The sequence below is a fragment of the Cupressus sempervirens genome, chromosome 11 (genome assembly GCF_028749045.1).
Source record: "Cupressus sempervirens isolate cs-2001-9-10 chromosome 11, ASM2874904v1, whole genome shotgun sequence".
Classification (NCBI taxonomy): domain Eukaryota; kingdom Viridiplantae; phylum Streptophyta; class Pinopsida; order Cupressales; family Cupressaceae; genus Cupressus; species Cupressus sempervirens.
In genome coordinates, this window is record NC_143128.1 from 827,241,242 (window position 1) to 827,257,684 (window position 16,443).

The 16,443-nt window shown below is 35.0% G+C and overlaps 1 protein-coding gene across 1 annotated transcript; it reads left to right on the top strand.

Annotated features, from left to right (window-relative positions):
- The first annotated feature begins 879 nt into the window (after positions 1-879).
- On the top strand, positions 880-7,980 carry LOC149532119 (malate dehydrogenase, chloroplastic-like). The gene is made up of 2 exons (XM_089811708.1): positions 880-993; positions 6,294-7,980. The coding sequence occupies exon 2, from the start codon at positions 6,309-6,311 to the stop codon at positions 7,572-7,574; it is 1,266 nt and encodes a 421-aa protein (XP_089667834.1). The 5' UTR covers positions 880-993; positions 6,294-6,308; the 3' UTR covers positions 7,575-7,980.
- The last annotated feature ends 8,463 nt before the right edge of the window (positions 7,981-16,443 follow it).

Genomic DNA, 16,443 nt, shown 5'->3' on the forward strand with positions numbered 1-16,443 from the left:
GACATTAAGAAGAGTAATAGGTCTCTAATTTTTAATGAGAGCCTTTTCCCCATCCTTAGGATTCAATTTGATAATACCTTTGTTGATGGAGTTACCCAAGGAATTTATAATTTTAAAAAATGTTTAATTGAAACTTCAAACGGTATTGTAAGCCCCACACCATCACTATTTAATATAAAATACAAATAAAAAGTTTGAATAAAAATAGAAGTAGAAAGTAATAACAATAATTTAACTATGATAACATAAAATAAAATATTTAACAAAACTTGAAGTGTTTTTTTTAATGAAGTTACAAAAGCATTTCCATGAAGTCCGTAGTGTAAGATTGATTGTCAACCACCTAAATGAAATGCAAAATATGCCCAACTGCAATATTATAGAGTTTTGTAAGAGGGAAATGGACAAAAGTAATTGTTAAAATAAATTATTCGTTTTCTTTTAGGTGGGGTAGTTGCCCTATATAATGGAACGCATGCTAGGAGGTCCATTTTTCACGTGGCGTATCTGAAATAAACAATTTCAACACATTTGACTTATATATTATTTTCCTCAAGGCCTTTTTCATGCTCTTTCCACGTAAGCATGCCTTATGCTACACGCCAACAAATACAAGTGCAATATATAAGTCAAACCGTTGTCCATTTTGCCACGTCATCACACGTCAGCACCAGATCTACGCAGAACACTCCTGACCGTCGATATTCCAGAACCCTCGGAGCCGTCCATCGATTGGTCTCGAAGAATCGCGTAAGAATATTCGTGTTAAGCTGATCGGGACCGTCCGATGAAACTAACGGTCCAGATCGCTCGATGCCTAAACCCCAACTAACGAAGGTGCCGAGGCGTTAAGAGATAACCTGTGGCGGGGCTCTCAATATTTCCAGCGAAAGTATTTATTTTCTTTAGTTGCAGGAAGTCTCTGTATTTATTGATTCAGGCGCAAAGGATCTACCGCGAAGTTGCTCTTTCCTGTGTGTTGTCCTCGAAACGGTAAGATTTCGCTCCAGATCGTGTTCTTTTTCAGTTTAGTCTGCTAAAATGGCGCAGAAAAACCCTGATTTTAGTATCACTTGGGAAAAACAGAGCTGGAAGTTCATTATTCTAGTGTTTGCGCCGGGTTTTTGAGGGCAAATCGGTATCTGTTGTCGTAATTTTTCGCATTTTATTCATTGATTTGTTTGTCCAGCTCTAGAAACATTGATTTTTGGGTCATAGGTCGTGTATTATGTCGGTTCAATGAGGAGAAATAGAGCTGGAAGACAAATGCTGTTGTAGTGATTTCCACCATATTTTCGTTAGGTATAAAAAATTCTGCAGGATATGAGTCGAGTTTTTTTCATACTTTGAAGTCTGCTTGGAATATGAATGGTTGATTTAGATGTCAATAATGCGGAGAGTGAGATCTAACGTGATGAGGTATTGGCATTTTGCCTTTTTCCGGGTATTAAATTTCAAATTGTAGTCGTGTCTTTGATTCGAAAGTGGTTAAGAGTTTGTCCAAGATCGCTTGTTTTTTGAGTCAAATCGGTAATTATGGCGTTGGGAAATACTCAGTATCAAAAATTGATTTCTATTTTCATCGAACAGTCTATTCAGAATTTGTGGTTGTTTTGGGTGCGAATAACTCTGCGTCCGATTCTGTCGGGATATTAGCATATTTTGTTTCTTTTATTATTTTGTCTTTGGTAAGGTCTCTTTGGTTCGATATGGTGTGATCTAGTCCAAGATCTCTCGGTCTTCCCGTTATCTACACAAAAATGTTTTGGGAAACATTGCACTTTAGGAATTGGTTGGATTTCATGGTCTTAATGGTGCAAGATATAACTTTTTCACATGTTGGTTGTTTGTTTTGAGAATTGTGGCTACAATATATATGTTTATTTCAGGGGTAAACATTACACAAAGTGAGATCTATTATGTTGAGATCTCTGTTTCTTAATGACATCAGATTTCCTCAATTCATTACGTTGATCTTTTTCCACTTGTGGATTCAATTGTGTGCGCGTTTTACATTATCATTTTAGATTAAAGACATCATCAGGTTGAAAGAATTTTCCAAGATTCCATTGTTTTGTGGTTGAATGGGCAACCATGGCACTGGAATACATATCTGTGTAGTTGATGGGTGAAAGAAATTTTAAAAACTATTTGATTTGAAATGGATAACAAGACGAGTCAAAGTTTGATTGTATTTGCTGAGAAATGGACGGTCTTAAGGGAAGGCACTTGAGAGTTAGCTTGGCAATATGGACTGAGAAGCTGAGAGGATTACTTGGTTTGTCTGATCTCATCTACAATTATGCACATGAGTATGTGATGCTTGTTAGTACTTATTTTTCGTTACAGAAGATTTGATCCGGTTAATTTTGTTGTTGATTTCGACAGAATCATCCCACTTTGCCTTTTGTAGTACATTAGTACTTTACATCCCGGTTAATCTGCTATCCTTGGTCAAATAGTCTTGTCCACTGTTTCAAACTTCTAGGTGATTCTTATGTTTGTGTTGGACCTTCATCTATCAAGGATGTAGTGTTGCTAATAGTATTAAATGTTTGCCAGAGACTGAGTTTTGAAAATTGTTTATTGTAATATTTTGGAGATGATGACTGTGATAGGTGTATATTGTATCATCTATATTCTAAATCATTAAATTTTCTATATATTTACAAGAAGTACCAAACCTTTCTGTATAAATCAAGATTCTCTCCACAATGATGACTATTACTGGTATACCGTATATACATTCTCTTCCGGTGTTGTCAGATTGTCCCTTTTTACAGTAAGAAGTTAAATATCCTTGATCAGAATTATTTCTAATGTTGAACAAGTGAAGATTTATGTACAAGTCATGTTAAATGACTAGTTTTCATTTTTGTGCGACTCTTTGCTGTTCATTAATTTATTTCAATTTAAATGCTTTAGGATATCGAAAATTCTCCACTTGCAATTCCGCTCCTTAAACACTTATTCTCATGGCTAGCTTTGCACGAAGTATTACTTAGTTGCATTGCCTTCTTGTAAGGATTCTGGCTGCAACAGAGTTTTATATTTGCAGACCGTTAATCTTGTATCTTTGCAATGAAAGGTTTAGATCTTTACGACAATAGGACAGACCTTGAAATAGTAATAAGATCTAAGCCCTTTACATTGGACCACATCCTTGAAATTTTAGGAAAATTTAACAGCAAAAAAATTACTTAGATATGTATCCACCAATGTAATTAAATCAAGAATGGTTTATCCATGGAAACACTATGAGAGGTTTAAAAAATTAAAACATCAAACCCTTCATCACAAAGATACAAGATTCACGGTCTGCAAATATAAAACTCTGTTGTAGACAGAATGCTTACAAAATGGCAATGCAACGAAGTTATTTAAAACTTTGCGCAAAGCTAGCCATGAGTAAAGAGTGTTTAAGGAGAAGAATTATGAATAGAGCATTATAAATATCCTAAAAAGTTGAAATTGAAACAAATTATCAACAGCAACAGTAGCACAAAAAATGAAAAATGGAAACATTTAATATGACCTGTACTTAGATCTTCACTTGTTCAACATAAGAATAAAATCCAGCTACAATAGTAAAATAACTTCTCATTTTAAGCCTCTGTTGGGTAGGAGGGCCTGGAAACTTCCCTCCAGTATCTAAAGTTTTAACTTTTATGCTTATGGGACACTTTTCATGACATTTTTTTTTTTCACAGCTATCTGGACTTTTTTTGATTTTTTAAATTTTTGGTCAGTTACAGCTAACTGGAGTTCAGTTTGCACTTGGCTCATACAATTTCTTGTGAGTTTTCTTACTTCCCACAAAGTGTTAAAAATTCATATGCTATTTAGCAGTACACTTGAGAGATTCTAGCTTCCCTTCATGGGCTTATAGCTTATTACTGGGAATTTTTTCACATTTAATTTGAAACTATGATTTTTTTTCTTGACAATTCTTGCTGCATGATAATTTTTCAAGAGTAAAATAACTTCTTATTTTCAGCCTCCGTTGGGTAGGAGGGCCTGGAATTTTTCCCTCCAGTGTCTAAAGTTTTAACTTTTTATGCTTTATGTGACACTTTACATATCGTTTTTAAAGAATTTTAATCATTTTACAGCCATCTGGATTTCAGTTTGCACACGTCTCATACAATTTCTTGTGCAAAATTTCTTACTTCCCACAAAGTTTTAAAAATTCAAATGCTACTAAAATTTCTTAGCAGTACACTTGACAAATTTTAGCTTCCCTTCATGGGCATATAGCATATTACTGGCAATTTTCTGACATTTAATTTGAAACTATGCATTTTTTTTCTTTTGGATTCTTGCTGCATGATAGTTTAATGTTTTCTTTTTGTGAAGCTTTGCATCTTCGTGTTGGATAGTTTGGAAGCTAATACCCTATAATTGATTCTCCCTACTATGTTCGACTGTAGGGCTCATTGTACTATCATCTTAAAAAGTTTGCCCACCACAGGTTATGGTGGTGCTCTGTGGTTTCCTGCAACGTATTATTTCTGTTTTAAAATATCTTTTAATTAGTGGTCCCTTGAATGAATCTTTGTAATTTACATCTCTTGTGGATGTGTAGTGATAATTATTAAGGATGCTTTCCCATGGAAGGAGTTTCAACCCCTACTGTATTTCAAGGTCTGTCCCATGGAATCAAAAAGTATCAACTACAAAATTTATAGTATTTTTATCCATAAAATAGGATGACTGCATTTTCAATAGTTCGGGTGGATGGTCTGAAACTGTTTCCCATTAGCTTAGGGAATTTTATGTCTGACACTTTGCATGTCACATTCTTAAATTTTGATAAAAAATTGGATTATCCTTCTGCCAATAGCTAATGAAATTTCTCACAGTAAGTTTCTTACTCAACTTAAATTTTTCTCCATTGAAAATTTATGGAATGAACTTCTAATAAGGTTCCAAAATTTTCTAAGCTTCTCAGAAATTTTTGATAGCCTTCTTCCTTGGGACCATAGCTCAACACTGAGAAAGCTTTCAGATTTAAGTGGAAAAGATAATGTAAAAGAAATTATAAAACTGGTTGGATACAAGCTCACGATTGATGTCTAAATAAGTTTCTTACTCAACTTAATTTTTTCTCCATTGAAAATTTATGGAATGACCTTTCTAATAAGGTTCCAAAATTTTCTAAGCTTCACAGAAATTTTGGATAACCTTCCTTCTGTGGGACCATAGCTCAACACTGAGAAAGCTTTCGGATTTAAGTGGAAAAGATAATGTAAAAGAAATTATAAAATTGGTTGGATACAAGCTCACGATTGATGTCTAAAATAATTGTAATGGGTGCTGCAATTCTTTCCTCTGATGCTCTCCAAATGTTTGTGACATGTAGCAGTTGGGGCTCTGTAAATGTAGGTTTTTTGTTTGCTTGTTTCATTTTTGGAGATGGAAGTTGTTGTAATGATCCTCCATGAAACCCTTGCAGTAAGTAGAATTGCTCTCACTTGTAGTGTAAATTATCATATCCTCATCATTAAGTGTGTATGCTTTACATAAAATGTTTGTGTTGTAAATATTTTGCTAAGATCTAATGTTTTAACCATGATTGTGTCTAGCAATTTCTGTTAGGTTTATTTTGTTATTGATTTGTTACTCTATTTTACCCACTATTGCTGTACAAGTGGATACTAACCCATTGGATGTATTTCTCATTCCATAATTAATGCCAATAGGCATTCTACAATGGTAGAATGGGTGGAGTGGGATGGTGCGAGTGTGTTATTGTTAACTTTTATTCTTCTAGGTTAAATTTGACACTCATCTACATGTCAAAAGTTTAAATTTTATTATAAACAAAATATACTTTTAAAAATAATTTAATAAATATCACATAAGATATTTGTTTAAATTATAATATTTAGAGATATAAATCATCCATTTTTTTAGAGATTAAAATAAAAAGCTTAAGTTAGAAAAAAAATTGCAGATAAAGAAAATATTAATAATTTTAATAGATGTAGTAAATTAAATTGTAATGATTTTGTAGTGGATATCTATCGGCATTTCTTTAGATAGATTTATTTAAGATATCTATACTCGTAGATATAAAATTTATCTTCCCAATCTACACAGTTAATTGATACATTCGTTCTGCTTTATCATTTGGATAGACTTCTTAGTCATATGGGTTTTAGATGGCATGCTCTAGGAGTAGGGTGCATATCATGTGATTTCATAGTCCATAGTCCATTTTGTTCAAGAATCAAAAGCATCCAAGTGGATTGATTTTTATCTGCTGAGTATAAACTCTTCTGAATATTCAGGTGTTGAGGAACAGCATGGCATCTGCAACTATATCAATGTCTAAGGTTTCTGCCCGTGGGCTCTCACCATCCTTTTCGGAACCCCGCTTATCTGGGGCTGGAATACATCTGCGGTCTTCGGTGATCAGGTTTCCTAGTAAAATGTCATCCAAGATATTTAGCAGCTTGAAAGCTGGCATATCCTCTGAATCTGAGGCAAACTCTTTTACTAGTGAGACAAATGCAGTGTTTAGATCCTCTATAAATGTTATAAAACCAGCAGAGAAGAGACAAATCATTGCAAAGGCTGGTCAGGCATCTTCAGCTGAAGGTTTCAAAGTTGCCATTCTTGGTGCTGCAGGAGGGATTGGGCAACCTCTCTCATTATTGATTAAAATGTTTCCATTGGTCTCTGTTTTGAATCTTTACGATATTGCAAATGTGAAGGGTGTTGCTGCAGATTTGAGCCACTGCAACAGTCCTGCGCAGGTTCAGGACTTCACTGGACCTACTGAATTGGCAAATTCTTTAAAGGGTGTAGATGTGGTAGTGATTCCTGCAGGAGTTCCTCGAAAACCTGGAATGACCCGAGATGACCTTTTCAATATCAATGCAGGTATTGTCAAGAACTTGATAGAGGCTGTTGCAGATAACTGTCCTAATGCCTTCATTCATATTATCAGTAACCCTGTGAATTCAACTGTGCCCATTGCGGCTGAGGTGCTCAAGCAGAAAGGTGTTTATGATCCTAAAAAGTTGTTCGGTGTTACCACCTTGGATGTCGTTAGAGCAAACACTTTTGTTGCTCAGAGGAAGAATCTAAAACTTGCAACTGTGGATGTTCCAGTTGTTGGTGGTCATGCAGGAATTACTATTCTTCCATTGCTGTCAAAAACCAAGCCTTATGTAACATTTACCCAAGAAGAGGTTGAATCACTAACAGTGAGAATTCAAAATGCTGGAACTGAGGTCGTGGAAGCAAAAGCTGGTGCTGGATCTGCAACTCTGTCCATGGCTTATGCTGCAGCTAGATTTGTTGAATCTTCTCTCCGTGCCCTTGATGGTGATCAAGATGTCTATGAATGCTCTTATGTTCAATCCGAATTAACTGATTTGCCATTCTTTGCATCAAAGATTAAACTTGGAAAGGAAGGCGTTGAGGGAGTGTTACCAGATGTTCTTGAGGGCTTGACCGAATATGAACAGAAAGCTCTAGAATCTCTTAAGCCAGAGTTAAAAGGAAGCATTGAGAAGGGGATTGCCTTCGCAAATAAGCAAGCAACAGCTGGCGCTGCAGTTTGATTGCAGTCCTTTTGACTAATCACAGTTAGAGGAAATAAAGATGAATGTCACATGCTACAGCTTCATCAGCCCATCTCATTTTTGCAGTTTAGGCAGACTTTGCATTTTGGTCAATGTTTTGTATCGCTTGATTTAAGAGTCCCAACCTTTTTATGCAGGCTTGTGGTTTTTAACTATCTGCTCTGTGATTTCCTTACAAGTCTCAATATGAACTTTTAATTAAGCCGATGCTTGTTTATGAGCATTCTCAGTTGCATGCCTCTGTTGTGGCACATAATGTAGTGGTTTTGTTTGATTTTTCTTATCTTTCCTTTTATCTCTGGTATATCACCCGAATTGCAGCAATGTGCTGGACATGTAACAGATTATATGTCATTGATAATGAGATTCAGAAGGCTTCTCATTATCCTCTTTTTTCAAGTTTTTCATTGAAGATCCTAAATTAGTCTTTTGGCATTGATATACAATTTAAAATAATACGCTTCTTATTTCTATTCTATCCCTCTTGCAAGGGAAAGAATTACCCCTTCAATGCACAGTAAAACACAACTAAATACTTGCAGGCACTCTTTATGCAGATAAGATCTCTTCATTTGATGAAGTAAAATTTGAAAAATGAGGCGCTTGTGATGTCAGATAAGGCCATACGAACAAGTGGATGTGTTACTTGTTTGTGTCTTGTGAAATGGGTTAGTGAAAATACTGTGTGTTGCACCAATGTATTAAATTAACCTTTCTGGATTGTTGCACAGTTTACATTATTTTCTTTGGAGATTTTGGATTTTCTGTCGGGCTTAAGATCAGAGCACGTCAGTGGCGTTTTAGGGACACTGCACGGGGTTTGAGATGTTTTTGGATTTTTTAAATGATAGTTCTAGATTGTTGTTTGTTTGTTTTTTAGTCTTCTCAAGAAGTGTTGATTCGTCCAGTAGTTCTGTTAACTTTATTTTTTCCAAGAATTTTGGTTCAATTTTACTTCCTTTGATTGGATAGAAGGCATTGTAAAAAGTTTTATTGTCTATCTAGTTGAAAGCTTGTGATTCCCTCAGGGCCTGTTTGGCTAAGGAAATATAAGTATGGTAATAGGAATAGATATTCTGGATTAGCAAATGGGGTACATATTCCTATTCTCTGTTTGGTTCAGCCATAATTCATTGACCCAAAAATTTATGTTTTCTAAAATAAATAAAACTGGAATAGGAATACGAATTCCAATTCCACCTATTTAGGTGAAATTGCAAATGCTCATTTTTGGGCCAAAATTGGAATATGTATTCCTGTTTTATTCCTACTCCAATTCTGATTTGGTGCATCCAAACAAACAATTCAAAATTTTAAGAATTTACATATGCCTATTTCACTTGTATTCCTGCTGCCAAACGGACCCTTAAGAATTGCAGCTGACAGAGTTCTATAAATCCATATGAACAAACGAGTAAATGGTTTATAACTTTTAGCTATCAATTTTATTTTGTGTTTTGCAACCCAACCTTAACATACAGTTTGCAGCCTTCTATCCATTTGATCAAAGCTCGAATTTCCAGAGAAAAATCACTGGATTTTTCTCTGGAAATTCAAGCTTTGATCAAATGGATAGAAGGCTGCAAACTGTATGTTAACTGGATTTTTCTCTGGAAATTCGAGCTTTGATCAAATGGATAGAAGGCTGCAAACTGTATGTTAAGGTTGGGTTGCAAAACATAAAATAAAATTGATAGCTAAAGTTATAAACCATTTACTCGTTTGTTCATATGGATTTATAGAACTCTGTCAACTGCAATTCTTAAACAATTGACCCATTTTCCTTATGTTTTGCAAAAGGTAGACTAATTAAAAAGTTTTTTTTTGTTTTTTGTTTTTTTACAACGAAGTTTGTTGGCTGATTATTTATACTAATTTTACCACATACATAGTTTTCAGAGTGGGAAATATAACAAACGGACAAAAGCTACATCTGAAAACCTTTGAGACAGCCCAATTTCTATTGAAGTAATGTGCAGTAGATATACTCGACCTGATTGTCTATCATTTTGTGTCAATACTCCATTGCCCTGGTGGTGACAAGTGGCCATCTAGCATTCCTGTAGTAATCCTTTTCCCAGCTTCTTTTAGTGTTATATTTTATATTGAACCAAGTGAAAAAGATTATAAAGCCAACCGGCAGTTAACCAAGAAAACATAAAAAGTTTAGTAACTACACGATTGCTGTTGCTTGTACAGATTGGATCAATTAATAGCAATGACAGCCATGTAGCAAATCCTATGAACCTATGTATTCTAAATTGGATCAATTACTAGCAAGGACAGCCATGTAGCAAATCCTATTGACATATGTATTCTAAACTGGATCAATAACTAGCAAGGACAGCCATATAGTAAAAACCATATGTATTCTAAATATGCTAAATTTTACATATGTTTCTCAACTTGCACGCACTGTTACAAACTTTTAATGGGTAGACTTGTGATCATGCTGGAATTGTAAAACTTCATCCATAATTTGCTGAAACTGCTCCTTAACTGCTCCTTAACCTTTCTATCTTCTTGCACAACTTATGGGACTGCGAAAAAAGGAAAGCCACCTCAGGGAATATCTTTAAAATGTCAATTTCATGGTAATAATTGCTTGAATGAATAACGGTACATCTTTTTAGCTAAATATTGTAAGAATAACTTGTCAAATAGAATCTGCAACCACACTGTTATCTTCTTCGAACATTTTGATTCACACCAAACTTTTTATTATTTACGGTTACAATATTTGGTCCACACCTCCAACTCCTTATTGCTTTCTGTGCCAGTATAGACGTGCAGATCCAAAAGCGAGGTGCCACTGGCACATACAGTAACTCTGTTCTCTCATCTCATTCGGATCATCTAACAATCAACCAAAGTATTTTGGGTATGCTTGTGTCTAGATGGGTAGTTTTTGAACCCTTTCATCTTGTAACTACACAAATGACATTATTAAACTTAGTAACCACTATTATTGCTTGGCAAGGGAAAATGACTTTGAGACATTGACAAGTTCTGATTGAACTAGCGACCTGTTATACAAAACACATTCACCCGGCTCTAAACTTTCACCCACCTTACGTTATTTTGACACTTCTTGAGATCTACGGTACCGTAGAGGGAACAACTCACACCTGGGCCTGTTTGGCTGTGGGAATAGGAATAGCTATTCTGAAATACATATTCTAGAATAGAAAATGGGGCTACGTATTCTTGTTCTCTATTTGGTTCAGCCAATATTTGATGGGGAATTCGTGGACCCCAAAATTTATGTTTTCTAAAATAAATAAAAGTGGAATAAGAATATGTATTCCAATAACACCTATTTGGGTGGAATTATAAAACTTCGGTTTTTGGGCCAAAATTGGAATACGTACTCCTATTTTACTTCGTATTCCAATTCCAATTTGGTGCATCCAAACGAAGAATTCAAAATTTCAAGAATTTACATATGCCTATTCTGCTTGTATTCCGGTTGCTAAACGGGCCTTTATTAGATTACTGTGGAATTGCAAATGAGTTAGTGCTTTTGGTTGTGAATTGTGGGTCAACAATATCTTTGATTTACAGTTGGATGGAGGTTGAGAAAATTCAAAAAGTTAGAGCACAATAAAAATCAAAGTTAAAAAGTTCAGTCCCTTGTGAGATCATGTTGAGTGAAGTGGGGCTGCTCTTATAGGGACAACTGCTCTGGTCCAACTCATAAGATCAATATTACTTTTATCAACTTTATTAAACCTTAAACATGTGAACAATATAATCAATAATCCATAAGAAGATACACATACACAATAACACTAGATATGTTAATTAGAGAAATATTTGATCAGAGGGAATATTTCGCATGATGTACTAATATAAAAGTTTTTTGTCAGAGGATGAACTTTGTTAGGAGTCAATGAAATACATTCAATACATATTAGTCCCTGTCCAAACAACTTTAGGGGCAAGACCACTGAACTCATTGTTCAACTGGTCTTTGAATTATTCTTTGCAAAATAATAGAATGAAATTGAACTCCACAACTTGAACTCTTTCTTTGTTCTCTTACTGTGCCAATATCACACCAAACACTCTCATATCTCAATACTAGATCTTCAAATTTGCAACACACTGATCCCTTTGATCGCTTACACACATTTACCAACTTCGCATATCACTTGCACAATTTGCACTTGCACACACAGTCACATCACTTGCATTCCTTAACAAATCCACACATCATCACAAGGAAAACAACCTTCCTTTATACCATATCCTCAAAATAATTCTCTGAGTCGGCCTTGAGGCTTTCCCAATTAATTATAAGCGGACCTTATTAAGATATTATAATTCATTACATCTTTTTGCAATTACAAAGCATTGTCGGCTCATAGTAAATACAACTTCTCACATGTACAATCTCGATCTCCCTGTGCACTCACCAATGTCATCATCAAGCTGTCTACTATCACTGTCTAACTTCGCTCATTACAATTCTATCCCTGTTAAGAGACACAATCCAAACATCAAAAACTACTTCTTAGGTATTTTGACTGCCCATTGTCCTCTGTAATTCTTGAGTAACTCTTGCATGAAATCTTCAAATCTCTATATGAGCAATTGTCATCTTCATCAGGACACAATGTAGAACATATCCTCAACCGTGCTTGACCTCATCATCAATACACAATATGTATGACCTCATTCTCTGTTTGCTAATATGTTAGTCTTTGTAGAAACAATACTATATTGACATCAATGACAAACAAAATCATGAATGCAACATGTCAATCTCCTCAACTACTCTAGTAGTGCTTAGGATACTCCCCCAAAAGAATATCATCAACATTCACGAAAACAATCTCCCCTTTTGGCATTGATAGCAACATAGATGAAAAACGCCTAAATTCCAAGAATACCAAAATCAAATTCTGTTGTTGTTGCTGCTCTCAACTTTCTCATCTTTTCAAATCCTCTTCATCGCTCAAATCTAAAACTCACAGGAACAACTTTCCATCTCTTCTTTTCTCTTTTTTACATGGATGACATTAATTGTTCACTCTTCTTCCCCATTGATATATTTGAATGTGATCATCTTCCTTCAGTACATCTCTCCCCTAACGCACACTCTCCCTCATTCATAGGAGATGTTTTTCATACAATCTCTCCCCCATTAACATCAATGACAAATGTATCATTATGTCAATCAACTAGCTCAAGTGTCCAAAGACACTGTTTCATACCATCTACCAAGAGTCCTTAATGACTCTACTCAACCACAAATACTCCTCCATAGAGGAAGCAACAACATTTAGTCTAGATAAACAATAGTGCTCTATACCATTGGATTGATGCACTCTTTGCATCAACTAATTTAGAAGTAGGAAGATGCATAACCCCAAGCATACCTTGCAAATACTCAAATGTATCCTTTAGGCAAAGGCTTCTTAAAAATATATGTGATCTGCTCTTTTGTATTAACATACTCTAATTTGATTTATTTCTTTGCAACTTTCTCTCTCAAAAAATGAAAATTGATATATGCTTAGTCTTAGAATGCAACACAAGATTCTTAGACATACTCAATATACTTGTGTTACCATCTGAAAACTCTATTCTAGTATTCTTCAACGTTTTCTTTATCCACATGATTTGAATATAATTGTTTGTCGTTGCTACATACTCTACTTCTACTGTACTCTATGAGATACAATCTTGTTTCTTGCTCAGCCAAGAAACCAATCTTCCTCCAAGGAAAAATGCTCCTCCAATTGTACTCTTTTTATCATCCATATTGCCTGCCCAATCCACATTAGTATATGCACATAGAGTAAAGTCATTTGATTTGTCATACCACAAACCAAAATTAGGTGTACCTTTCAAATATCTGAGTACTTTTTTTACTGCTGCATAGTGTGATTCCTGAGGATTTGCTTACAATCTTGCTACTATACATACTGCATGTTCTATATCTGGTATGGTGTGAGTAAGATATTGTAAACATCCAATCATGAATTTGTACTACTCAATTGTAGGCATCTCATTTTTGCTAGATAACTTGTGACCAGTTATCATCGATGTACCAACAAACTTACAACTTTCTAAGACAAATCATTTCAACTAGTCTTTCAAATACTTGGTCTATGATAGAGAAATACCATCACTATTATGCACAATTTGTAAACCTAAGAAATATTTCATTTCACCAATCATACTCATCTCAAATTCATTCCTCATTTCATCAACAAATTTGTCACTTGCTTCATCATTACCTCCAAAGATTATATCATCCACAAATACCACAAATATCACAATAATCAACAAGTAATCTTCAATCATCCAAGGTACTAAACATATATTGAATAAAGGTTGTAAGTGGAAAATTGGTAATGGATGTAAAATTAGGTTATGGGAAGATGAGTAGCTTTTGGATCACCCATTGGTGGATGATTTTGTGGATACGAGTTCTATAGATAGATGCAAATGGGTTTATGGAGAATATGTGGAGAATTATTGGTCTAATAATGGTTGGGTTAATATCGTTGAGATTAATCAAAGTTTTTCTAGCATCCAAATTTCTCTTAATACTTGTAGCCTTTATCCTAATTAGGAAGATTTAATTGTGTGGGGGATTGAACCTAGTGGATGCTTCAAGGTCTTCTCTGTGTTTAAAACTGAGGATAAGGTCAATTCCCCTATGTGGGCTAAAGCTTGGATCAAGGGTCTCATTCCTAAAATTAATATTTGCTTTTGGACTTTGCTTCAAAATAAAATTTTAACCTTGGATAATCTGCAAAAAAGAGGTATTTATTTGGTGAATAGATGTTGTCTTTGTAAGATAGATTTGGAAGATAGGAATCACCTTTTTTTGGATTGCAGATACAATCAGAATGTCTGGGGATACCTCCTTCAATATTGGAATACTTGGTGGGTTCAACCTAATAATATTGATGATTTCTTTAAGAATTGGATTTGCCCGATTAAGGGAGCTGAAATTGGATTTCTCTGGAAGATCTCTCTTCCCCATCTTTGTTGGCGCATTTGGAAAGAAAGGAACCATAGAATTTTCAGAAATAAAGAAACTCCTAGCTGGGTTGTGGGTCAAAGTATCATTAGAGCCATTAAAGAAAATTTTATGTCTTAGAACAACAATAGTGATGAAGCCCAAATTAGAAATCCTATGAATGGTTAGGAACTAATACTAAACATGGTGACCTGAGACAATATGTGAAATAGAAATCTCCTTCTTTAGGTTGGTTGAAAGCTAATTTTGATGGATCAGCTAAAGGGAATCTTGGAAGAGCAGGATGTGGTGGAGTTTTGAGAGACCATTATAGTAGAGTGGTGAATGTTGTTGCTATTCCTATTGGTCATTCTACTAGTCATAAAGATGAGGCTATTGCAACTCTATATACTATAAGACTAGTAATGGAATCTGGTTATAGGAATCTATGACTGGAAGGGGATTCTCTTAATATTGTTAATATGCTGAATAACAAGAGTACGACCACATGGAGTATTGATCGTAGCATTATAGAAGTTAAGGATCTTATTAAAAATTTTGACAAAGTTTTTATAACTCACATATTTTGTGAAGGTAACAAAGTTGCTAACTCGATTGCAAATAAAGTGGTTTATAGGGACGCAAAAATGACTTGGCACGATTAGCTCAGCAAGGAGAGTGAGTTGGTGGCGACTATTAATAATTATATGACTAATGCTATTGAAGGAAAAATTACAAAATATTGAGCAATTTATTATGATAAGTGATGGTTTTATGGCAGATTGTTTGTCTATCTCAAGGAGGTACTATTGTGTCATCATTAAAAGTACTTGGAACATTTTAAGGGTAACACATTTTCGTGAGATTAAACATACCTTGTTCTCAGTTGATGTTACCATTTCTCAAAAAATTGTAGAGCAGGTTATGCAATGGGTGGAAAGTTGAGGAAATAAGAGCTGGCGAGATGCAAGGAGTGGAAGGCAAAATCTGCAGTGTGGGTAATACTTTCCAAGGGCAAAGTGATGGAGTATATCGAGAAGTTACATGGCTACAAGCCCCATATCACTAAGTACTTCTTTAGGAACTGGACTAAAGAAAGGGTTACCATGCATGGAGTTACAGTGAATTTGACAGAGGATTTTATAGTGGAGATCATCGGTCTTTCTATGGGGGGGGGGGTTAAAATTTAGAAAGGAAACAAGTATCTCGAATGGAGCTTTCAAGAAATTCTTGAAAAATGATGATGAGGAGAAAATCTTGGTGAAGGCTGAGGATTTCTATGACCTAGACCAATTCAAGGCTAAATGGCAAGATGACTTGTCTTGCATTCATGAATACTTCATTCTTGATGGAAGATTTAAAGGGTACATTAATTTCATTTTGTATTTTAAACCATTTCCGATATAAAGATAGGATGTCTTTCCCTTTTTATTTGAAGTTCTCTTTGCTTCATAGTCTTTAGGCCCATAGGAAGAAATAATCTAGACCAGTGCTCTATGAGGGGTTTATTTTATTAATTGAAAATTATTGTAAAAATAATGTAGTAAAACCCTCTCCTATTATGGAGAACAAGCGTAAATTGATTAGTAGTGAGCCTCATGAAAAGATGAGTGCTAAAAAAATTTAGGTTAAAACCAGGGAGGGCTTTAGTGATAGCAAGTGTTCTAAGAAGGAGTTTAAGAGGGAGAAAAGGAAGAAAATAATTCAGGAAAATCCAGAGTTTGAGAAAATTGGAGATGAAGAGGATAATAAGCAAACAAGGGACTTGAGCTCTAATTTGGATGGTTACTTTGGAAGTAGGGGTATTTCTGTGGTTAAGCATGCGGGGTGGGGGGGGGGAGAGTAGTAAAGATAGGGATGTGGAGTGAA